This window comes from Eleginops maclovinus, chromosome 9 (assembly GCF_036324505.1).
Source record: "Eleginops maclovinus isolate JMC-PN-2008 ecotype Puerto Natales chromosome 9, JC_Emac_rtc_rv5, whole genome shotgun sequence".
NCBI classification, from domain to species: domain Eukaryota; kingdom Metazoa; phylum Chordata; class Actinopteri; order Perciformes; family Eleginopidae; genus Eleginops; species Eleginops maclovinus.
Genome location: NC_086357.1, coordinates 21,642,158 through 21,668,569, shown reverse-complemented (window position 1 = coordinate 21,668,569; position 26,412 = coordinate 21,642,158). Strand labels below are relative to the sequence as shown.

The following is a 26,412-nucleotide window of genomic DNA, read 5'->3' as shown; positions in this document are numbered from 1 at the left end:
CAGTGTAATTGAGCAGAAGTGTCACTGTTTGACTAAAAATATCTCTCCAAGCAACAGAAGAAAAGTCTGATTCCACACGAGGCTCCATTAAAACCCACATATTCGGCAGTGCTGCAGACCTCAGTTTGATTCCAGAGAGGATCATTCCTGCCTCTAGAGCTGGAGTTTCTACTAATTGAGACCAGGAAAAATATCTACACACAGTCCCAGTTTAAGCAGATACCAGTAAAAGCAATTTCTGTAAACTTGTATCTCGGGAAAATGGTTTCTGAGTGGGCGCAGTGATCTAACTAAATTACTTATTACTTCTTTGCCTCAAATGAATTGTTATGGCTCTTGACTTGGCTACAATATATATCTGAGTCATAGCCTACAGGAGGTATCCTATGGTTCGTTAAAGAGTGAACATTCAGGTCTGCTCCTTTTAGCACCTTAACCTCTCACATGACCCAGGTCAACATGATGTTCCACCTTAGTTGAGACACTTCAGGCCTGGCTGGCATGAACGTGTTTGTCACTATCTATCTTTAACGGACCATGGAAACTGTTCCACAAAATGACTCATAAACCCATAAGAAAAGCCTTGTGTTTATTGATAGCGGAACATTTCCAGTTGGCTTTATCAAGGGTTGTGTGGCCAGTGTTTCTGATAAAGATTTTTTTCTGATTGAGTAGATTATTAGGCAAATAAACTGTATTTGGGCTTTTCTGTAGCTAGGTCAAACAGCAAGGAATGGATGGGGTTTCAGAGGGAGAAAGAAATGGGGCAGTATCTGGCACATCTGTCATCCATTTAGGGTCGGAAAGGAGGGGATGGCTTTCTGCTTACCTGTGCAACGTCAGCCAAGGAGGGGCGGCGAGGACATTTGTCAAGGAGCCGGGGAGTAAATAGTGAGGAAACAAACCGCCATCTGTCTGGGCCCATTGATTTTCACATGAAAAGCAAATACATCCTTTCTGTTTGCGCTGCCTCCCAGCCCTGTCTGCCTGTTGGGCGGGCGCAGAGTTGAAGTTTACCTTTCGACATCATGTTCCTTTGATAAACCTTATATATGACTGAACCTCCAACCTGATCACTCCCTTTTGCGGGGTGCCACTGGCTGAAAAAGTAGCAAACACGAAGTGCATGAGCAATAGTGTGAGTCACTTACAGACAGCAGTAAGTAGATAGCAAGTCCGATCTTTATAACAAAGAACAATACAGAGAGTTTGTCACGTGTTCATGGTTGACCCGAACAGAGGGCAACAACAATGAAGGTCAAGGATCCAGCCTCTCACATCATGTTCTTTTGTGGCACCTTTCAAAACGCAATACTTGTTATGTTTTTTTCTCCAGCCTACACCTCAAAGTGAAGATGTCCATTCCCATCAGCTATATGTTACAAAGGTGTGTTTAGAGGGAGGCAGGAGAAGAGAGTGAAGTAGAGAAAGCTTTAATGACTTGTGTCACCACCACCTGCCTCCTTCTATGAAATCTCCTTATTCTCCACCCACTAAGTTTTGAATTCTCGATTCTGCCCTTGAACAGACAATTATTCAGCCAACAAACCTAATCCCTTAGGCAAAGACCTGATAGATTCATTTCACGACCACCATGTTAATGTTTATTATTAAATGGAGTGTATTCACTGTGGGGCGCCATGACTTTTTGTGAGGTTTGACAAAGGTTTGTGGGTAGATAACCTAACAAAGAGCGCCTAGGTACTCTCTGTGTGTATTATCCTCCCTATTTGGCTTTGATCGTTTTGGCATTTTGCTGCAGACACTTTAGATATACAGCTGATGCAACCAAAATGTCATCCCTCTTTTTGTACAACCGCTGGAGAGAGGGCCTTTTCTTTTAGGGGGAGAATTTGAAACAGCTCTAACCTTTCATCAACAATGCTGCCACTTTACGCTGTGGAATTCCTAATTCAATGAGAGGCGTACCAAGGCACCTGCTTTCATCAGTGCTAAGGTCCTCTGAGAAAATCGGCGAAAAGAGAGAAAAGGGATGGAGAAAGGCATTAGCAACTTGTTGACAAGACTTTGCTGGCAAAAACAAAATGAAACATGCACCTAAGTGCACCGATGTCATGTGGTACAAACAGGTTTTTACTGCTGGGACAATAGGAAAACATAACACAAACAGATAAGCATGCCCACACAATGTATTATGTGGATCAAATCCTATTATTGACAAAGACATTGACGCACCACGCCGTGTCTTTTGATAATTATATGTTTTCATGTGATTGTACAGTTTGTGTGCACATGTGTCTCCGTGTTTCTGTCACCGCTTTGTTAGCGTGTCCTTTCATGTCCGTGTCAATCCTCACCTGTTCAGTAAAGGCAGAAGGGGAAACTCTTAACCATGCAGACCCCCTAAAAGGGCCTCCTCTGCATCACAGACCAGCATGAAGTGTCATAGCTGGCTTTGTGGTAGCAACCGTTCCGGTTCTCACATTAGCTATGTACCCCATAAAGGGCAATTTATTATCACTTTATTTAAAATTGTGTTGTTTTCAGTCTTTCCTCATCTTTTTACTTCTTTATTCATGCAGCTACCCGTCCCCTCCCCTTTATATCCCCCCGATCTCTGCCTCTTACAGCCCCCTCCTTCCCTCCCTCTCCCCACATTCCTTGGTGAGTGGGTGGAAAGTTCAATGGGGATGTGGGATCCCAGAAGGGCAGGGGGTTTGCCTCTCAACAGAGCACAGTATGTGTGCAAACCAGTGCCTTCCTATCGGCCAATACAATCTGTTAGCAGTGCTAGGTGACTGATGGTGGTGCTGTGGAGTCCCTTGCAAGGGGTGAAATGACCAAAATATGTCCTGAATCAACACATTTAAAATACTATAACCTTCATAATGTAACATGAGCTTTGTTAGCTGTGATAATGTAAGCATGTGTTCTTTGTATCAGCTGAAATAATTGACTTCCTGAATTGTTGTGGTTCACCTTTAGCACCTATTCACTGTTGTTCCTCACTTCAAGATAAGGACAGACATAACCAACACTTAATGAAAGAAGGACCTCTGCTGGATAGGCCGTGATACTGCAATCTTCCTTGTTGTCTCTATGGAGTGTAGGTAGGTCCAAATGAGGTAGGAAAGTCGTCTTTGGTCTCACAAAGAAAAACACAAATCCAGGTAGACAAATCTCTCTCAAATGTACATGAACAGAGTCACGTATAACATTACACAAACTGATCCAATATCTCAAACATTGCATTGTGTCCAGCCTCCACTATAATATTAAAGTTGAATGCAATTTCTTGACACCACTTTTTGCATTTGGCATAAAAGAGACTTTGTAAAAACATGTAATTGCCAGAGGCTTTTGTCATTGAGGACTTTGCTTTTGTGATGTTGTCTAATGGCTTGTTTTGGTGAAGCTGGTTTCCTTTTACTTAAGTCAAGTGTTAACACCAGACAGAGATATTGCAAATAAGGGTGTTCTCTATCAAGATGACATGCTAAAACATCATCCATGTACTCCCACACAGTTTAACCACACGTATCAGTCATGTTGGTGTTCTTACTTTGTTAAGCCAGTATTGAATAACAGTTAGCTGGGCCTGAAGTACTGACTAACAAGGGTGATTGAGTGTCAGTGAGTTATGTTATGTTTACTGTGGGTATTCATATTGGACTTTGATCCTGCAGTGATAATATGAAATGACAGCCTTTTCTTACAAAAAATAGATATATCATGTTTTTGTGTTTGTTACACTTGTTGGCCTCACCTCCCAGACTTGGGAAGAACAAAATGAAAGGGTAGGGCAGTGTGTCATTTCCAGAAACTTGCATAACCTTTAGTGACAAACCCATCACTATTTTGTTTGAGGCATTCCTCGCCCTTTTGTTACTGTGTTTACCTTTGGGTTGGTGTTATCTCTGTCGCAATGCAAGCAAACAAACTGGTTTTAGAAGCAGCTCTGGTCCGTGGGCTGCGAGTGTAGGAGACACACAGGAAGTGGTGGGCGACCAGCAAACTGTATTTCCTTTTCCTGTCTATGTCCTCACTCCCTGCCTGACTGCCTGCCCTTTGGCTATTAATGTAACACTGAACTACCCACCACACACCCACATGGCCACTGGGAGCTGGTGTGCACAAGAATTCACAGACATGCACACGTACACGGCCAAACACATGCATGCACAATCATGCATAAAGTCCCAGCAGCTGAAGCCAATTGATATCATTGTAAATAATTAGTAGCTAAACAAGCGGGCAGCATATTCGGTTGCACAGAGAGCCATGCAAAGTGTACACGACAGTATGTGCTCTCATGGATGGTTTCTCATCAATCCATTAGCTCTTTCCTCTCCCTCCTACCTAGCTTGTACAGAGACAGCAGACAGCAGAGTGCAATTAAAAAGGTTTCCATTACTCAATCACAGTGCCTATCACAGGCAAGGAGGAGGTGATGTACAGTATGCATGCGCAGTAGGAAAATGCCACCAGCGCGATAACAATGCATGTCTTTCTTTAAGCAGCTGCGAACGGCCACGTGTGCTGTACAACACACACAAAGCCTCAGCCACACACATTACAGATGTACCATTGCAGTTCAATCGGAAGGAAATTATTGTTCGTTTCTGTTCACTCACTCCTTCAAGTAGGCCTGATTCTTTTCTGAGAGTGGGTTCAAAAGTGGGTTGACAAATTTAGCACTTCAGCTGTGTACTTCCAATCTCTCCCTCTCTTTCTCTCTTTGTTCAATTTACCACTTACACACATGGCACGGTCTACACACACATGCACATACAAACAAACCCATGATCAATGTTCCCATTGCAGCCCTTATCTCCTCCCCTTGGTCATCCAGCTCATCAGCGAGAACAGAGAGAACACACACTGGCGTGAATCACTGTGAATCATAGCGCCCAAAGACAGGTGTTGCATTTAACCAGGACACAGACTATTTATAATGGCCTGGGCGTGCACATTCTCATTATAGGCCACGGAGGATGCTGACAATGGACGGGCAGATGAGGGGGTAGTGACTCCTTTTAAATGTCACCAGCAATGTATCTTCTTATCTACAGGCAACTCCGTCTGATTCCAATATTTAGAGCGAGGTGAATGAACTCAAATGTAGGGGAAGAAAAGATCTTCACACACACTTCCTCACCACACAGAAATATAGATTTTTTATTTAATTTAGACAGTACCGTAGTAAAGGGCTCAGGCATTTCACCTGCTAATTGGAAAAAGATTAACCAGGATGATTCAAACTCTGCTGATTATATTTTCTCAAATGATATCAAACACCCTAAACATGAAAACAAAGTGTCTCTTGTGCAGGCCTCTGCCTAATAGGCTTGTTAAAGTCCAATTAGTGTAACAAGTAGCTGGAAGATAAATAAACATAATTATCATATCAAATACATTAGCTGTTTGGGGGATGATAGACTCATTTGACAAACACTTTGTTCTTCTGTTTACTTATTTTCTCTCCCCGCATGCCAATCATGCTCAATGCCTCACATCAGGACAGAGTTGGGAAGTGCAGGCTCATCAATCCTACGCAAGGCAACATTCAAATTTCACAAAGTCTGATCCTGAACGCAACATTGCACCAAACCAAACCCCCAAAATTGTCAACTTGGACGATACAAAACACAGTTCAGGTGAAGCAGCTTTGAGAAGCAATCAGCACCTGAGCAATTATATCCAGAGAATTGATTGAGTATTGATTGAGGGTAGCCATAAACCTGACCAGAATCTGGAGACATGTCAAATCAACACAGGCCTACACAACCTGACAACCAAATCTTGAAAAAAAGGTGTGTATGGTAAGGGATACAAAATGCTGGGACACCATGACAGTTAGCCTTCCTTCTGTTTCAGGGGAAGATGGAGAGGAGAAGAAAGGAGGGGCGATTCCATTATCAGCAAAAATGGAGGCTAATGCCCACGGCTTTACCCAACTACCGTTGTCATGGTAGCCACTTGTCATGTCATCTACATCTCTTCTTGAATGAATGGAGACCTGTGGGACATGTGCCTTCCCTTGGGAATATGCACAGGGGCTGTAGTGGAAGTGCGTCAGCCCTATGAGCAGCTGGGGACACACCCACGGCAACCTGCGTTACTGTTTGTGTGCATGTGTGTTAGTTGGTGCGTATGTGTCTGCTTTCCATAGAAATGACAAGCAAAGCTGGCTTCCTCAGGACCACGTTGTCACCGAAGGGACAACAACAACCGCAGCAACATCAGGAGCATCAGGAGCAATCCACCAGCTGCTGGTCCATCTGAAAACTGCACTTCACTTGGCAGCCTGCCGAGGAGGGCCATTCCTGTTTCAGTGCTTGGTTAATGTAGTCATAAGCCTTGGTCTTAGAGGGTATGACCTGATCAGTTATGTTTCTAAATAGGTAGCTGCTATTAGTATTACAACATCTGAGAGATATAGTATGTATTGGGAGGTGTTCATCATTAACAATCTATATATCTGTTATGTGATGTATATTTCCTTTGAAAACTGTCTTAAATATGATAGGGTTCTAACTTTAAGAGGCGCCTTTAAGATTAGGTGGGGTTTCCATTTCCTGTAGTGTGTTATAAAGGTTTTTGTTCAAAAATCCCAAAGTTCACTCCAGAGGGAGTTTCTCTCCAACACACTCCCCCCACCCCTGAGACGGCATCATTGGACTCCTTTGTATACTTCTGCAACATAGTGACATCACTATGTAACCCTCATGCTTCTATTGGCTGACGCTCCAACACATTGTTTGTGATAGGCTAAGGAGTGGGACATCTCTAAGCGGTTGACCAATCCCAACAGAGCTGGTCAGTTAACCAATCAGAGCAGACTGGGCTCTGGTTTCAGACGGAGGGTGAAAAGAGGTGCACAAAAGTAAAGCACTTTTTTTTAACATTAAAGCTCATAAACATGTCAAAGTAAAGGAACAAAAGTCATTTATGAACACCTAAATATATCTTGATGCTGGTTTGACAGCACCACACAGATGATACAGTCTTTATTTGAGCTGGAAATGTTCCATTCATATCATCTGTGTGCATGTGTGTGGTAATACTGTCCGTTTCCTCATCCACACATCAACGTCATTTCTTTTCATGGCCACTCAAGATGTCACAACTATCAGATGGTCCTCTCAAAATACCAAATATGATTTCTCGGTTAGATAATATTCGGTTTACTAATTGATTACGTATAGGCTTTATTGTAGTGGTTATTATTTGTATTTTCTTGCATCTCCTGGGTTTACTCAGCATCTGTCTGTGTATAAAAGTTAGACCTCTGCTTTTTTATTGCCTTTCGAAGTCATTCATGTCTTCTGAGTGTTTATTGAATAGGACAGCTGTGTGTGTGTGTGTGTGTGTGTGTGTGTGTGTGTGTGTGTGTGTGTGTGTGTGTGTGTGTGTGTGTGTGTGTGTGTGTGTGTGTGTGTGTGTGTGTGTGTGTGTGTGTGTGTGTGTGTGTGTCTAGAAGTTTGAGTGTGATGAGGGGAGAGGAGGAAAGGAACGGCAGGTTTCCATGACAACAACTTTTTATTTCTGCTTCCTCAATGGCGTTGGTGTAGGACGTAGATATATAGATAGATAGATAGATAGATAGATAGATAGATAGATAGATAGATAGATAGATAGATAGATAGATAGATAGATAGATAGATAGATAGATAGATAGATAGATAGATAGATAGATAGATAGATAGATAGATAGATAGATAGATAGATAGATAGATAGATAGATAGATAGATAGATAGATAGATAGATAGATAGATAGAGACTGGTAGAGTTATCAGAAGGAGACAGGCTAGTGGGCTTGGGTGCATGGGCAGGCGGGGGTGGAAGAAGGCAGCAGGGTTGTCTGCCTGCTTGCTTGCTTTGTCTAGAACTAAATGTCCTCTTTGTACACACCCTTCCCTTGATGGATGGCCAAGTGAGGACCTTGTTAGCAACTATCCATATATACCATGAATATATATTGAGATCTGTGTTTCTATTAAAAAAAAGCTCTAATGGAACAATTAGAAACTTGTGTGTGCCTAAACATTCACCTTGGGGTGTTTGTGTCAGGAGGCATATGTGTGTGTCTCAGAGCTAAATAATCTACCACTTTGTCCACAAGTAACTCTAAAAAAAAAAACCTACATGAGATGTAAAAGAAAAAAAATGTCTGGCATCTAACAAATGTGAGTTTGTTTTTAGATCAGAAGAATGCTAAAGGACGTGAGTGAAACTTCTAGCTGCCCTCATTCAGTTTGATGCCGAGACCACAAGACGCCCACCTGAAGTGGCTGGCCCAAAAAATACAGTCAGCATGCATCTGCAACAAAAACAAATTAACCAGTGATTTGCAAAGAAGTTTCCACGTAGATGTAAACACACACTCACAATTGATGAAATGTGTGAATTTACAATACGGATGCAATAAAACCACAATTGTGTCTCAATCCTCTTTCATTAAACACATCTACCGTTTTATAAAAGTAACATGCAATATCTTAACAGAGAACATTACACACATCTGTAAGTCTACTGATACTCCTGTCAGCGCTTGTTTGATGTTGAGCTATGTGAATGACCTACCTTGGGAATTGGAGTCAGCTGACCTAAAGAACAAAGATGTACTGTAGTCCCTATTTATCTGCACAACATAGAGATTAACCACCCACTGTAATCTGCACAGAAAATCTGAAAAACAGACAGATGCACAATGTATACAAGGGTCTTCATTCTTTATCACGCTGTTGCTCACAGCATTGTTTTATTTTCTTAACAACATTTCCAGCATGATACACATCCACACATACGCATACACAGATAGACTGTCTAACTGTGAGGGGAATGACTCATCTCCTCCACCTGGAGTAGAGCCAAGCCTTTCTCGCCTCCTCCCCCTTCATCTGCGTGAGCCCTTCACTTCGCTCACTCCAGCTCCACTATGGAAGCATTTCAATCATTCAAATTAGCTGTAATCACAGCCAAAGGCATAGAGTGGGAATGGCAGCAAGTCACTCTGCATACTCGAGAACACTTAAAACATTGATTTTATATTGAGCATGCTGAGTTTCAAAAAAGGGAGTTGTGGAGGAAATAAATAAGCTATCCAGGCCAAGCCTTCTCTGCCACGCATGCTTCTGAGACAAAGGAAGGAAGAAGGGATGAGAGGCCAGCTTTATAATGAGCGGCGCTAAGACTCCTTTCAGTCTTCAGACCTGACATGTGAGGAGCAGTGCATCAGTGGCACCAGCTGCAGTCTTCACATAATTACACAAATTATTGGCTCGTTAATGGGCAGCTTAGCCTTGAGCGTTCGGCCTGCATCACCATTTTGGAGAACAGGGGAACACAGGATCAATCTTTACCTCCTCGGACATGCTATAAAACACGGGATGCATCCAAAGGACATCTTTTCCATATCGCCTAGTCTCTCTCTCTCTCTCTCCTTCTCTTTCTAATCCATACCGGCCCCTGGAGACTCATATCAGGAGACTCCTACACACACCCCTCCCACACCTTCTCTCTCCGCCACACAACACCCTCAGAACCACTATCTGTCCACCTCCACAGTCGGCCTGTGGACAAACCCAGAATAACAATGTGATCATGCCTCTTAAAGGCACACAGGCAGCCTTTCACATCATTATCTTCTAGTTCAGGACTGTATAACAACATTTCTGTAAGCTTCATAATAAGGATCATGGGTAGAATAAATAATACCCCTCCACTATCGCATTTATTTCACGTGAATTCAATGGTTATCCCTGGAATATACTTGTAGGTGTTTAAATGTGCATACAGTTAAATAAGAAATCTCAATCATCAAATGGATCATGGTCATATTCGACCATTGAAGCATCTAAACTCGCATTTGTAAAGCTGTGGCTCCGAAATAACAACATCAAACAGAGTCAAGTGCAGGACACAACACTTGTAGGCTGCAGTCAATGAACCTCTCAGAGGAGATACTGGTCCAGACTCATACTGGTATGAGGAAACCTGCAATAGGTGTGCAAAGAGTGCCCTCTTCTGTCAAAACAATTACAATTACATAAATGGCATTTAAAAACATTGAGAAAAGACAAAATATTGTTCAGGAAAGGAACAGTTCCTCACACAACAGACGTATTATATCATTTATTGACTGATTGCTTCATTGAGTGAGTGTTTTTTTGTGTTTGTCTGATTCATTGGTGAGAAAAATCTTACATATCTACATAAATCAACAAGTGTGCAACAGAGTAACTATTTTTGTATGTGCATTATGCATGAACATAGTTTTTGAAGATATAGTTTTGTCTTTAAATATAAAAACAAACGTATTAGTCAAGTTGTCACCTGATTGAAGTTGTCACTAAAACTTGATCGGCCCAAGTCTACCTCAATGGAAAACTGTGGTGTTGCACAGGAAGCTATGAGATGCACTTGTGTAGGAGGTGCTAACATACAAACCGAGTAGATCAGAAGAGTGCTTACTACAGCAGTATCTACTTCTATTTTTAACCTGACTACACTCTTAACTTTTAATCTCAGTTGTCTACTTACATTAAGGACTTTTTTTTTCTCGTTACTCTGACATCTTGACATGCTGGCTTTTAAAATGTATTATAACATAAATTGCTTTTGTAACGTTTCATATTTATTCATACATGTAAAATGCCCTGCTATGTTCCATGCTTAAAGTCATCAAGGTTATAACATCTGCACCACCTTGACAGGTCATTTGTTAGGTGACCCTCAAACCTAAGTTAAGCCAACTATTAAAATGCAAAGCAAAGGCAAGGTGTCCAGTGAGGGATTTTGTCAGATTGAGCACTGCCATCTAGTGTACTGATCAAGAGTTAGAGGCATAAATATAATCAGGCATCTCATATAACACTCTTTTCTTTTGCAGGGGCTATTCTATCAGCATCCCTTTGTTAACATTCCCTGGTACTTGTGGGTTATCTGTCGCCTTTGTTTTGTTCCCTTTGAAATATAGTGCAAAGTAGCAATGTACAAAGTGGCATTAAAATGGAAATATTAAAGTTCAAGTACCTCCAAAATGCATAGGCCTACAGTATTTTTGATCACCAATTACCACAGCTGACCGAGCACCTTGCAGGATAGTACACACAAAGATCCATAACATTAATGACGCTTGTGTTCCATTTCAGCTGAGCGTTTCTTGTGCCCAGGTGTCTGGAGGCACGCAGTGGCCTAGTTTACGCAAACACTGTAATGGAATGCCACCATGGATGTATTATCATTAGTGCCACCTGTGCGTGCTTTTGCTGTTAAGTCAGTCGGTCTCCTGAGAAATGGGTAAGCGGCAGTAATGTAATACATTATAAAACAAATAGAATCCTACAATATAAGCAACACCACAATTTATTTCTGCAGGTTTCAGTGGTACCATGTCAGCCATCCGAAATTAGCTTAAAAGAGTCAGCCAGCTGTCTTGCGATGTTAGCTTGGTTAAGGTAATAGTAATTGCTGTAACTTTTCTTTGGCAAAATTTCTTTCCTTTTATATGCTCAGGTTTTATAGAGTAATACTCCACAAGCTGAGAACAGCGAACTAGTTTTCACTAAAGTCTGTTTTGAGCTAGTTTATGCTACTGCACAAAGGCTAACATAGTCAATCTAACGTCATTGTGTCAGGACTAACAAAGTGTTAGATCATTTAGCATTGGTTAGTAGGAGCGTTTATATCTTACAAATGTAGTGGAGGAAAAGTACAATATTTAACTCTGAATTTACAATTAAACAAACATGTTAAATACTCACTGACACAGTGTTAACAAAGCAACATTTAAAGCTTCATTTGTTTGTTGTAAAAGCCCAAACATAGATGTTCAAAAAGGGTGATTTATTTACCCAAAAATAAAGCAAACAATTAACAACATATAAAAAGTTCTGGGCCCTTAAAAAAAGCTTAACTAAGCAACAACAGGTCATGATACTGATTGAAAATGTAATTGTTATACAACTGTGCCAACTAAACAGTCCTAATAAAGTAAAGAAAAAGGAGGACATTTCTTATTAACCTTTTATTTTTCAACAAAGTAACTAAAATGAACACTACCTAACAACAAATCCTATAAACCCACTAATACTGTTTCTGCCTTTATTCTGTCTGACATTAATATATATTGTTGATGCATCGTGTATAACAAGGATTGCACTGCTTTTTTTCCCTTCATTTCAGGTGTCAGTCATGATGTGAAGATCCACTACAGAGGCAGCAGAGCCACTAGGCAGTGGCATTGCTAGGCCTATTTTAGGTGGGCTTCCTAAAGCCGACCCAAATGAGCATTTTGAAATTTTGAAAAAAAAAGAAAGGAAAAGGGCATTCACGTCTCATTCTCCTTTTTGAAGAATAAGGTTTTCAAAATGAACATATTTCACTTAATTATAGAGATAGAATCGGAGGATGAAACCCTCTTTATTTGTCTCTTAATTGTCATTGGTTATGGTATATTTAATACTTTGATTGATTGATTGATGCATTTTTCATATTAGTGTTGAGAGTTGTGCCCCCTCCCCTTACCGAGACCACAAAGTTTTATTAGATCTAGCATCTTAATTTTGTTCTCAAAAGTGCACCAGATGCATGCAATTCACTTTAAAATGTTAGAACAATTTTGCCCTGGGGAGCATGCCACCGGATCCCCCGAAAGGAGGTGAAGGCCACCATACTCCTAGGAAATGTCAACATGACTAAGGCCAGGTAACATCGACCTGGTTAACAAAACACTATGGGTGTGTGGTGGCTTGCTCAGTGCAAAACCCCCCCCCACCTTAAAAAAAAGAAGGCCCCGAAAACGTTTTAGTGCTCGCTTCACCACACACACAGCTCCACCTCACCTCTAGGCTAAGCCCTCCCAAACTTGAAAGCCTAGCTACGCCCCTGCCACTAGGGTGAGTATAATGCAACTAAAGTGGCTTGTTATGTGGTGTTCACGGTGTTGCTGCAGCTTTCCTGAAATTTGAAAAGTCCTTGTGCACCTTGCTACAACTTTATGAGAACACTAAAAGTACTTGCCCTCATTTATTAGTATGTTAATGTGCAGCACCCCCTTAAATGCATCCATCTACCCATTACAGGATTTTGCAGTGTTCATTTTAATTTAGTAGTACAAGATCTAAAACGATGTCAGAAGAATGCTTATATGGTCGTTCAACACAGCACACTCATACCCCAATATAGCTACGTTACTAAACATTGTGGTTTAAACTTAAGTTATTACCTAGTGATCAACCACACTTTTTTTTGTGGAGATGCAGCTCATGCCAGAAATGTATTTGCCCTGACCACATCTTAACAACAGCACTGAAGCAATACATGTACTGTATATCATCCCAACGGCCTTTGTCAAACCATGGGACTCAGGGACCTTAAGCAGTGAAGCCAGGATGTAGTAACCGTTAAAATAACTACATCTTAAAATGGTGGGCTTCAACATTGAGTCAAAGTGGTTGCTTGTATGTGTGTTTTTAATAATACAGTCACTATATGGTCATGTAAAATATAAAATTGCCTGATGGTGGTGCTGAAAGCAAGCTGATGTAGCCTCAAGTGTTTCTTCCCCATGAGAGCATCAATATGTCACGGGCGGCTCAGTGCAACATGAATTGTCTTTTTGACATGCTGTTCATAAATAAACATGTATCTCACTAAAATCCTGATGACTTTTAACATTATCTTTGGATCCAGATGACGTTAATAACTGTTATCTTTATAAAAATTAGAAGATAGATAGAATCGGAGGATGAAACCCTCTTTATTTGTCACATACATGCACACAGCAGAGCACACAGTGAAATTAGTCCTCTGCATTTAACCCATCCTAGTACTAGGAGCAGGGGGCTGCTATCGTACAGTGCCCGGGGAGCAATGGGGAGGGGGGATTGGAGGTGTCCGGTGCCTTGCTCAAGGGCACCACAGCAGGGCCTAGGAGGTGAACTGGGACCTCTCCAAGTAGCAAGTCTGTTTCAAGCCTGTTCGGGGACTTGAACCGGCGACCCTACGATACGATATTAATTGGTCCTTTTGCTAGACTGTGAAGCATGTGAGATAGGATTCCTCACTTATTAGATGTACAGCCGCGGAAAAAAATAAGAGACCACTTCAGCGTTATTAGTTTCTCTTGTTTTATTTCTTATAGGTACGTCTTTTGAGTTAAATGGTTTTTTTTTAAAAGTCTTGTATTCTATAAACTACTTCCAATTTTTCTCTGTTTTGGAATTCAAAACAGGCTGCCATGCATGTAGAAATAAAGATTTAAGAAAAAAATGGAGTGGTCTCTAATTGCCTTTTTTTATAACCAACCAGTGATCATAAATGAATATACAGTAATTGTAACACTATAATATGAGGGCACTATTACTTGCTTCCAAAGGCAGTTGACTTTCGATATAAGTGAAAGTAGAAGCGTCTGCTGGGCAAAACTCCCATCTTTTTATTTAGTTGTAGATACAGTATCTATTTTTATTCCCAGACACCTCTTCGTATGAACAGTATTAGAATCACTAATAAGTTAACACCAATACAAGGTTTCCTTTCTGACAGTAAACATGTTTTGTTATTAAGGATTTGTATAGTTAAAGCATGCTTGAACTTAATGTGGAATTGTAATAAAGGAAGCTGATATAATGCCTAATCTCATTTAATGCACAGATAATTTGATCATAATTTGGAAACTTTGGAAAAATGTGGAAAGGATCTTTTTCACAACAGGCCGAGACTTCTTTAGTTTTAAGAGAGTTTTAGGTCTGACTTTAGTGAACCTCACTGCTGCACAGATAGTCTTTGTTCACAAGGAGGCAGTGTTGTCCTTACAATAAACAGAAAAGTGGACAGATTTAATGAGAGCAACAGCACCAAGATTTTATTGTTTAAAAAGATGGTTAAAAACAAACTTGGAGGATCCTATCTTCTCATCTGATACAGTCAAAAAGAAGATGCATGAAGTGCTATAGAGCAATTTTACTTGCAGTATTTAGACATTGTTTCCATTAAGCAGCATGAGTTTTTCAAATGTTACGGCGTTGTTCAATGAAAAGCTTTTTGAATATAGTATAACAATCTGTATGTTCTTGTTTTAAATTTGCTAAGCGACAAATACCACACTTAGACATCAGGGTTTGATCGATCAGTTATGCAGGTAACCTAGCAACCAACAATCGATTCGATCCAGTTGGTGTAGTCAGAAATCTTAGTATAAGCGTACACATATGGGCTTTTTGCATGGTCGTATTGGAAGCCCATTGACACCAGCCCGTATGCCTTTTCATCTTCGCAGACCAGCGGACCACCAGAGTCTCCCTGCAAGTACATGAACAGTATGCAGTGATTGCTTTTACATAATATACCTGTTGACCAGTGTTAGTTAGTCATTGTGATGTATGGATATACTTACCCCAGCCGGACGTGGCTTTCCCTTAGAGCAGTACAAATGGTTCTTATTACACCACTCATCGTTGATTAGGGTTACATTAGCCTCCATTAGTACACGAGAAATGTACTTTTCGTTTTCAGCTGTTTCTCCCCAGCCGGAGATTGAACATGATTTTGGCAGAAAGTCATCACCTTGGCATGCAAGAGCAATGGGTCTCACACTTTTGCTGAAAATGGCCCGGGAGCTCATCTTTAGAAACGGGAAAAAAAAATAATATTTAGAAAGTATTAAAGTCAAAATGTTGAATATTTTATTATTAATGAATTTGATATGATCAAATGAGATGAGGAAGAAAATGTGCTTATCACACATTCCTGCTGTTATGTACAGATTTAAAATACAACTGTTACATTTATTTTACTCTCACCTTCAAAATCATTATGTCATTAGTGTTATCATTTGCATTGTATTCATCATGTGGATAGGACTTCTCTACAGTTGTGTTCTGTACTTCACTTTTGTTCGACATATTGGACAATCCTAGAAAGACTTCGTAAGAACTGAAATGACAAAAGTCCAGAAAAGGTATCACTGAGTAGTTTTCAGTAAGTCAATTGCATCATGTGGATAGGACTTCTCTACAGTTGTGTTCTGTACTTCTTTTTTGTTCGACATATTGGACAATCCTAGAAAGACTTCGTAAGAACTGAAATGACAAAAGTCCAGAAAAGGTATCACTGAGTAGTTTTCAGTAAGTCCCTCCTTAGGTTAAAGAAAAAGCAAGTTTAACTGACCTGGCTTGGCAGTGGGCTGCAGTCATCACAAAATCCGCATTCAGAAGTATGCCACCGCAGTGTCCTTGTTCACCATCATGCTTGTGCTGCTTCAAAAGAACCATGTATGGCCTGCTTTGTGCTTTAGCCACTTGACCGCCAATGATTTCTCCTGCATGAACTGAGAGGAAGTGCATTTGGGATCAAAACTAAACTGACAAAAGAGACTAATAAAATTAATTAATGAATCATTGTGCCTTTTTTGTCTAACACTACTGACCTAGTTCCTCGTGTGATTAGGTTTAAACTGCAATCTTTAATACTGCTAAAGGGAATTAAATGCAACAATATAAAAACATACCTTGACCAAAGAGAGCCAGCGCGAGTATCAGTGCCAGCAGTTCATAGCGGAGAAACATGGTGAGGTCAGAGATTAGCTGAGCTTCTGTAAGGAGTGGCACACTTCACTGACAATTTCAATCTTTAAATGCTTCCTTGTATAACCGAGAAAAGGGAGTGTTTGTGTAGTTTGCATTTACAAACCAAGTGGCTTTCAACCACAATCATGAACAGGGCGTGTTTACCTCATCACGAGCATGAGCAAGTGAGATCTAAAAAATGTAACTCTAAAACATTGTTTAAGTATAAACACTACGGTGCCTCTGGTTGACATACACCATAGATACATCTTTGTATAACGCAATGTCTGTGAAATTGATTTTTTATCTGCCATAACATTTCTACAAAATAGGATAATGTGGATGCACTATAGGCTTATTCCTGGAAATACAAATAAACAGGACTTTCTATAGTGATGACAAACCTGAATCAGCACTAATTGAATAATATTTACATTTCTAATTGCAGTGCCTAACCTCACACTGCTTTGTGCACATATTTATTATGTCTGTATTTAATATTTATTAAGGCTGTATTTATCTTATGTATGCCTGCACCTTTTCCATGTATGCTTCAAACCTTGCAACTTATCTGTAAATATGTGTTTTATATTTATTCCAAACTTTTCTGTAACTGGCCACAAATATGATACAGCCTATACTGTAACCTCATTACAATACATAACATGTCACTTGTAAGACGCTTTTACCCAAAGTGACTTACATACACTCAATACAATAGGAGTGTAGGAAGTGTCTTACTCAGGGACACAACAACATGCTGACTGCAGTGGCTATTGGACCAGTGCTCTCCTGATCTGAAGAACAGCGCACTAACCCACTGGGCCACAGACTCATGCACTGTATCTGTTCTTTGCATTTTCATGTTGGACGCAAACAGCATTTTTTTGTTCTATGTGCAATGACAAAAAGATGAATCAAATCTGAATGAAATCTAATCAGATCATATGCAGGCTCCACAGAAAGGCTAACAGAAAGCCTTTACGCACTAAAGAAGATGCAAGGATCAATACATCATTTTGGGGGAGTGAGTACCTACAGAGACGAACCATAACTATTACTCAGAAAGACATGTTAGTAAATGATCATAGAATTCTGAGAGGAAAAGCTGACCACAAAGCTGTGTGTTGAGTTTGATTCTTCATCACACTGCAGGCATTCAGTTAACTACTATTGATCAAGTAACAGAATCCAAACTGAACCTCATAACCTTTGGGCTGCAAAAAGGACTGACGTCAAGACAGCATTTCTGCAAAGATCTCTATCATAGTGACTGAGACATTTGTGGTTAACTGAAGGAAAAACAGGAAGCTGTGAGAGTTTTAGAGTGATTAAAAAGTTGTTCTTACTACCCTTCTTACTACCAGGTAAGTAATGAAACATCTAAAACAGTATTTTTATTAGAACATCCAGGTGGTAGAGACCATTAAAATGTTGCTGTTTGTAAAAGACCTTCTCTTGATGTTTACTTAGACTAACATACTAGCTGCTGCTTTCAGAATGGTATTTTGCTAATGAGAACACTCAATACCCAGCTGTCTTCAGCCACATTTTGGGATGATTCCTTTTATAATTGTTAAAGGTTCATACAGTACATATGCAAATAAATATCACAAACTTGATGTATGCTAAAAGACTGAGATTTAAGGTTGTACCTCACATGTTGGTATTACAGAATTGCATGATGGATTTCCATCAAAGCACTTTAAATACATAATATAATGTAGCACATACAATATCAAAGACACAAAGACTCATCCCTCTCTTGTGGGTATTTTGGAGGTTGTTGGAAGTCAGCTACTCAGGCTGGCTGCTATCATTTGCAGTTTAAGTAACAATCACTTGAATCTATTCTCAATATCACTCTTATATTCTGCGTTTTGAAAAGGTGATAAAGAGTCACTACTTTCTAAAGTTTTGAATATATTGAGAATGGCTTTTTAAGAGCCTAAACGTTTCAACACGTGGAGGAATGTGTAATTATGTACTAATTAAACAAAGTATGCATTTGAATGAATTGGAAATACAATGTTTATTTTTGGTACAGCAGGGTCTGATTCCAGTCAACTCTGTGACTTGTTTCTGGGTATATCTTGGCCACATCCTTTCGAAATGTTCAAAAAGTGTTTTGCATCTTTAGTAATTAAGAGCAAGTATAGATCATATCATGAGCAACCTCTCTGCCTGACTTGTGAAACCGAAATATATCTATCTCTGGGTTATCTCTAATTAGTTGAGTTTTTATTTCCCATATGTTCAGAGGTCAGAATGAATCCCATGGCCTTTACCTTCTTCTCATTTACAGTATGTATGAAAGTCAGTTTATTGTAGTGCCAGGGATGAATAAAGTAGGGCTGTTAACTGAGGGACAAAAGATGGTTGTGCACTCTTTGTCGTAAACATGTTCCTTGGAGGGAGCATGATGGCTTAGTGTGGAGTTTACCTAATAACTCATTGGTTTGAAACGACTCAGATACAAAATTGTGAGCATAGATTCTATATATACAGGCTGTGAGATGCAAAGCGGTCTGTGACACTTGGCTGCTTGAGATTGAGTAGCCCCCATATACAGGTACGTATGTGTCTGTCCTTTTCATACAGTGCAATGTGCAATGCAGTTTTGTTTTTATCATCTATTCTAGGGGAAGTCAGGAGTTAAGGGCCTTCTTGATCTACACTGTTTGCACTTTTTAGCGCTTGCCCACTGTTGCAAACATGTAGTTCATCTTGTTCCTGAATTACAAAAATTAGATTGAGTCATTACCACATCCTCTGCCTGAGTTGTGAAGCAGTAGAATATCAATCTTTGCTATCCCTTTTTCATTTTAGGGTTTTACCTACGCTACATGTTGAGCAGATGTTTGTGGAGTTTTGCAATACAATACCTCACTGCTTTAAAGTAATACAGGGGACATTTGAATAGATGGTTTTTAAGGGCCTTTTCTGAACAATAATTTGTATTCATTGCCAGATTTTGTTAATCTAATGTGATAAAATGCTAAATTGTAACTCCTTACTTTTAAAAACGGTATGCAATAAATATTGGAACAATGGAATAAGCCATTCAAAGTCACCTTTCATCTGATATCATATTTAGTAGAAAAAACAATATAATATGTAGAAATATTCAATAGGCGAGGCAAGGCAGGTTTATTTATAGGGCACCTTTCAACATTAAGCAATTGAAAGTACTTCATAAATACACAGTATGTTAGAATATTGTGCATTTGGGATATGCAGCAGGGTTAAATAAGTAATAATCAGATCCTTTATAATGAAGCAAGCCAGTTTTACTTAAGGATTTATTGTTGGGTCCATTGGTTTATGGTATTATCCTCCTGTCCCTTCTGATCCGCACCGCTGTCACGGGCTCTTTCTGTCTTTTAAGTTCAGTTTGGATGCAACACGAAGACGAACACCTCTAATCAAAAAGAGTAGGCTTATTCCGCTCTAACGTTGGTCTTAAGTATTTGTACAGTATGCAACCTTTTATTATTTGGTGATTTAAAGAATACATTGTTTTAGCTGAATGTTGATTGGAAATAAATAAAGCTGGCTCATTTTTGCCAGGAAAAAAACCTAAATTGTAATAAAGTTATTGAAAAGTGACTGAATATATTAATAGTGTCTATCCAGAGCTATTGTTTTTCAAGCACAAAACTGAATTTGTATAATGCAGCTTTTCATACAGAGCAGGCTTTGACTTTACTCCAATTATATTTCTTTGTCTGATCTGCACTGCCGGGCCAAAAAAAAAAAGGTCACAAGCCTCTGGTGGGGCAGTGCTATGATCTGGGGTTGCTGCAGTTGGTCTGGTCTAGGTTCAGCAATGTTATTTGCCCAAAGAATGAGGTCAGCTGACTCCCTGAATATACTGAAGGACCAGGTTATTCCATCAATGGATTTTGTCTTCCCTGATGGCACGGGCATGTTCCAAGATGAATACCAGGATCCAATTTAATTGTACATTAAATTGAAAATAATTAACATCTTTAAAGAGACAGAAAGCTGACATAACATTTTAAATGTCTGCCTCTCACAGACTGTGTGGTATGCACGGCCTCCCTTGCGTCAGTTAGAGTTGAAGCATGATCCCTTTTTGGAACATCTTTGTATGGATAAACCCTAACAGTTCCATTTCCCTTTGGAACTTGTTCTGGATGTAGGCAGAGGCTGCACCCATAATGACCATTAAATTGGGTCATGTTTTGCAGAATGGGCCTGGCAACTGTATCACACATCATAACAGCTGCTATCACTCTACAATGATTTACAATGTTGTTTCGGTGTTGATAATGACTGATACTCTTGTGTGAATGGCTTTAGAAATGTATTAACATTTGTTTTTTTAGTACCAAACCATAGGCCAAAAAGTAAAACATTCTCTTTACGGACATGATAAGGAAGCTTGTTTACCATTCCTTGTAATGGCCAAATTCCATACTGGGATGATTTGAATGCTGGAACTTCATCACAATTTAATGTTAAGGAGAATGCATGAGGGGGAGGTGTTCCAGGCACGTCCAGCTGGGAAGAGACCAAGGGGTAGACCTAGGACCAGGTAGAGGGATTATATCTCTTGGCTGGCATTTGTAGTAAATTCGGTGGGCCATATTTTCGAGAAATTCCATCACTCTTAGTGGCTGTGAAGACCCTCATTTCCAATAAGATCATAAGCTCAAGCTTGTCATTTTTGTAATGATCAATTAAAAACATAGAACATTCTGTCACTGGTGATTTTCTTTGTTTTTATTCCTGTTTGTCTTTCCTTCTTAGAATTAATTAGCTGCAACTAGGGGATGATGACTCCACCAGAGTATCCAGCCATTGTTGGGAGACTGCAAAAGCCCAACCCACAGTGAATGGAAAGGCCCGCACCCTCCTGCTGGGCCTGTTCAGCATTGATATCCTACTGAAGTCCAACCTGACGGGAGGGGTCAACAAGGTCGATCCATCTGCAGAGAGATGTCAGCTTCTGGACCCCAAGAAGCTTAAAGCTTTACTCTGTAAGACTTTTAAGAATTTATTTTTAATGGATTAATATATTTTGCAAAGTTATTGTAAATGGTAACAAACACTTACACAAAGACTGAAATGTTCACAACTAAGAGCGAAACAGATGGACAAATAAAAAGCTTTAACAGTTTTGATATTTTTTCAGATTTTATCGGCATTAAAATGGATCCCCTGTAGTAGCTTTACAGCACAAATTCACCTCCCATAGGCAGACACTTGGCTATGGCAAAGTAAAGTTGCTCTCACTGACAACAATACTTCTTGAAAAACAAAGTGGATACAGTAGTATAACCTCCTCGCTCTGAAGCCCCTCGGACAACCTTTCAAACTCTAACTTCCTTGGTTCGTTGAGAAGCCAATTCTGATTTCAGACTTAACTGCAGTATTTATAGGTAACCCACTGAGGAGCGAGGACTAGGCATACACGATTAGGATCCACCTCATCTTTCCTATTGCAACAATCTGTGGCTAACATTGTGGATGTCTTATTGTATTATCTATTACAGATGCAATTGTTCAGCACCACCCATGGGCGAAGCTTCCTGACATAAGACAGCCATAAACAAAAGGATCTGTGAATTAAGGCACCAGCAGAAGAAGAAGTCCATGGACAGCTGAAGGACTGGCACAGGGCCTTGATAAATTGGCATGTTTGCACTTAAGGATTCTTGATATGTTTTTTTTTCCACTGAGGGATTGTTCTGTTTTTATAACAATAAAGATTGTTTTCTGTTTCATTTATAGTTTTTTTCCCCATGTATTGGATTACATACAAATGTTGAAAACAAGTTAAAAGACATGTTTTTAAAAAAAGATTGTGTAGCCTGCTAACATGTGAAGTAGACCGAAACTTGAGTAAAAGTATTGTTATGTGGTTATTAAAGACAGCAGTCAAAAGTTTGAATATCATTGTGTGTATGAGTTCAAATGTTTCGTCTAAAGGACACTCACAATTCCTTTGGTTGTAGCAGCATTATTTCGCAATCTTTCGGGAGGCAGAGTAGGCCCTTGATTCTACATGTATATGAATGGTCTTTTACTCCCACAAAAGAAAACCCTCTAAGTAGGGCCAGGGGTGGTCACCTTTCTCACCACCACTATCACTCGAAGTTAAAGGTGGTGTTTCTGGTTCTTCCATCTCGAAACAAACTAACAGGCAGCTGAAGTGTGCCCAATGCAGGCAGGCGGGGTTTTTACATATATTTTATACCTATATTTATAACATATACACATATTTTTATAATATATCTACCTATATTTTATTATATATACATATATTTGGACATATATTCACATGTCTTCCAATATATAACCTCATATAATGTGGGATATATTTCAATATATTGTTATATAATACATCACGATATATTACCATCTAAATTTCACAATATATGAATACACGTGAAATATATTGTCACGTAATAAATTGAGAAATATATGTTTGTTGCGTAAAGGTAGCAATCACAATATCCACAACAGGCAGAGAGACTTCAGTAGCGTGACTGGTTCTTGCTGCACCGATAAAACGTGTTCACTAGGAGGCAGCGTTGTCTTTTCGTTAAGTGCACAATGATACTGTGAGAACATGGTGAGAGAGCAACAGTTTATTATAAAAAAAAGGAACAAAACAAACTTAGAAGATCCTGTGTCCTCTCTGTTGATGTATTTATTGTAGACATATTTAAATCAGGATAATATACAATAGTTACTACCAATCAACAAAAATATTAATAATTGTTCGCCCCGGAAAACTCTTTATGTGCTTAGTTTAATTTGAAGATAGCTTTGAATAATCTATGTCTATGATGTCAAGTTTGTGTTCCCAGCAGCAGAAAATAAGCTCTACCAATAAAACCAAAATATTACATTCATATTTAACCTTGATTTGAGTCAACTTGCCACACAAAAGGTTAAATTATAATTTGGAAACATCAAAGTGAAGCACATTTTCATTAAATCTGTTTAAAGCAAGCAAGCTCCGACTTTGGTCTATAAGTCTCATTGCTATGGAGTATATTGTGATATAAGTGTCATTGAATATGAGCGATTCAGTGTCATGCAAACGGTAAATTCAAATTCTGTGATTTCATCAATTAAGCTCCAATGGTGTGAGAGCTTTTTCAGGCATTAGTCACAGTCAAGTAGATCCACCTGCTGTAGTCAGAAATCTTGGCGTAACAATCGATTTGTTGGGCACCTGAAGATGGTTTGAATATGTAGGACACCACCCCGTATGCCTTCTCATCTTCGCACACCAGCGGACCACCAGAGTCTCCCTGGAAGTACATGCACAGTATGCAGTGATGGCTTCGATACTGAATCAGTTATAATTGTCCGTTTTACTTTATGTTACAAAAGTACTTACCTCGACAGGTCCAATCTCTCCCTCGGAGCAGTACAAGTTGTCCTTAGCACACAGCTCATTGTCACTAAGTGTAACATTGACTTCCATGAGTACGAAAGACATATAATTGATGTTCTTGTCTTTCCTCCCCCAGCCAGAGACAGAACATGACTTTGGCAGTGAGCCATCACTTTGGCTTGCAAGAGAAATGGGTCCCACATGTTTGCTCAACTTTGCCTTGGAGCTCAACTTTAATAAAAGTGAAAGAAAAATGAACACATAATTAAACTAGAATATTTATTCCAGCGCTCACATTTGCCTGATTAGGTTATATGTTTCAAACCTCTTATTGATTAAGGCGTTCAATAGCATTTCCCCAAAACATAAATACAAACAAATACTGGAAAAAGTCATTTCTGCTTTAAAGGAAATATTTGTTTTACCTTAAGAAGCATTATATCGTTTCGGAAATTAGTTGCATTGTAGTCTTTGTGAGGAAATGTTTGATCCACATTTATGCGCAGTATTTCATCTTTATGTTGTATATTGTGAGCTCCGAGCAACACCTGGTAAGACCTAAAATGACAAAATGTAATGCAAAATATGAGAATAAAATGCTTGGTCTTTATCTTATTGAAGCCATCATGAAACATATTTTCCAAATAGATAATTTAAGGGTGCATTTTATATTGAAGTCTTAATGCATGAGTGTGTTAACCCTGACCGGGCTAGGCAGTGGGCTGCAGTCATCACAAAATCCTCGTTCAGAAGGAAGCCACTGCAGTATTTGGTGCTACCATCCTTCATGTACCTCTCCAACAGCACCATGTATGGCCTGCTATGTGCAGCAGCTTCATGACCGCCGATGATCTTCCCTGTACGAACTGAGGGACATTTATTTTTACAACTCACAGATGCATCCTGGTGCTTTGTTTGCCCACAGTGCAGAATGCAATGGAAAGGAAAAATGCAACTTAACTTACCTTGACCACCAAGAGTCAGTGCAAGTATCAGAATCAGCAGGTCACAGCGGTAAAACATGGTGAGATCAGAGTCCAATCGAGCTTCTGGATGAAGTGACACGCTTTTCTGACAAATTCAATCTTTATCTACACCCTTGTGTAAGACAGAGAAGGAAGTGTTTGAGTGCTTAACTCATGCAAACAATGAGGCTCTTAACCACACATTCAAGAGGAGGGTGTCTATTATCTCCAAAACAATCGAAAAGTCTGAGCACAAATGGCAATGTATTAATTTTACATATGCAATACATTACACTTTAGCTGGGATGAAACATAAACTGCGTAAAGCAAATTATTACTTTGCTATGCTGTTCATGCTAGCAGGTTGATTTTAAAATTGAGTCAAATTATCAAATTTCAGACCAGCGTATTGAACTTTAAAATAAGTGGTTATAATTTATCCACTGATGCCATTGTGGTCACAGTCTTAAAGTCTTAATCTCTACTGGCGTTCAATGTTCAAAGCCCTGGCTTTCTCAGAGGAGCCTCTATGTCTCTCACACAGCCCCAGAGGTAACATTATAATGGTGTTATCACTTCATCAGACCGTGTACAAAAATAGGATTTGTTTGAAAGAGAGGTTTGTGGAGCTTAAAGTGAAATGTGGCTCCTGAACTTCCAGAGGGAATGAAGAAGTCTTTAGGTTTCTGTTGGAGGGAAGAGGAGACCAGTCAGCAGATTTTATGAACCAAAATAAACCAGTACAATAATTTTTCATTTTTCTTTTATTTTTAGGAGCCACTATAATAATTTCTTTATAAGAAAACTGCATGTCAGTCATAAATCAAATTCATGATCTGTTCAAAGCCTGTGGGTTGTACAGACCTTTCTTTCAGTTTTGCAAAAATAAATTACACTTGTGAGGACCTGCTGGATTTTTAAAATCAATAAGAGACGAACAGGAGAGCTGGGTTTTAGCTCAGAGTATTAACTGTGGATCAAATGTGAATGAAGCTTTGTAGAAAAAAGATATGAAGCGATTTGCAACGCTTAAAATAGTGCTGGCTAATAACCATTCCTCTTCTTTAAAGAGGCCAACGGTATGTAGCTCACTGACCACAGAGCACAGATACGTCTGTTACATCACTTCCTCGGTCTAGACTCAAGTATGTGCCTCTTATATCTTGGTGACAAACTTTATTGCAATTGTTTTGAATGATGCACAATAGCATTTTGGGGAAGAGGGGAAAAAGTGGAGGTGGGGGGGGGGGTTAAGAGGGAAAGAAGTGAACAGGTTTTTGGGATGTGAGCTCCTGGAGTCCAGGGCAGTAATGGGAATTACAGGCGGAGATGCACAGAGAAACCTGCTCGGTAGAACAGGGTCTTTACGGTTAGCCTGTCACTTTTATTAGGACCGCGAGGCTGAGAAGGCTGGCTGGTTTAGCCATTCCACAAAGCAACAAGGGAAGAGGAAATGTAATAACAGCCATGAAAACCATAAATCACTGTACAAATTACATGTATATTAAGAAGAAAGGAAAATGACAACAATAA

General features: G+C 39.5%; 1 protein-coding gene and 1 long non-coding RNA gene across 3 annotated transcripts; one reads left to right on the top strand and one right to left on the bottom strand.

The window, feature by feature from the left end:
• Window positions 1-14,807: 14,807 nt before the first annotated feature.
• Window positions 14,808-25,058, bottom strand: si:ch211-212d10.1 (transmembrane protease serine 9). The gene is made up of 10 exons (XM_063890609.1): window positions 24,880-25,058; window positions 24,621-24,780; window positions 24,340-24,472; window positions 23,918-24,145; window positions 23,674-23,828; window positions 16,479-16,579; window positions 16,139-16,298; window positions 15,772-15,904; window positions 15,366-15,593; window positions 14,808-15,271 (listed from the first exon to the last, which is right to left on the bottom strand). The coding sequence occupies exons 1-10, from the start codon at window positions 24,935-24,937 to the stop codon at window positions 15,116-15,118; spliced, it is 1,512 nt and encodes a 503-aa protein (XP_063746679.1). The 5' UTR covers window positions 24,938-25,058; the 3' UTR covers window positions 14,808-15,115.
• On the top strand, window positions 17,746-22,461 carry LOC134869928 (uncharacterized). Of its 2 annotated transcripts, none has more exons than XR_010166473.1 (3): window positions 17,746-17,903; window positions 21,323-21,542; window positions 22,059-22,461. It is a non-coding gene; the product is annotated as an uncharacterized LOC134869928 (long non-coding RNA). The 2 variants fall into 2 exon arrangements; XR_010166472.1 differs by having other exon boundaries at window positions 17,766-17,903; window positions 21,313-21,542.
• Window positions 25,059-26,412: the final 1,354 nt, after the last annotated feature.

Excerpts from the sequence above, each read along its gene's own strand:
- si:ch211-212d10.1 (XM_063890609.1), bottom strand. The coding sequence starts at position 24,937 with ATGTTTTACCGCTGTGACCTGCTGATTCTGATACTTGCACTGACTCTT. Across the intron at positions 24,473-24,620 it reads GCAGCCCACTGCCTAGCCCG|GTCTTACCAGGTGTTGCTCG; the intron begins GTCAGGGTTAAC and ends TTGTCATTTTAG. Across the intron at positions 24,146-24,339 it reads ACGATATAATGCTTCTTAAG|TTGAGCTCCAAGGCAAAGTT; the intron begins GTAAAACAAATA and ends CTTTTATTAAAG.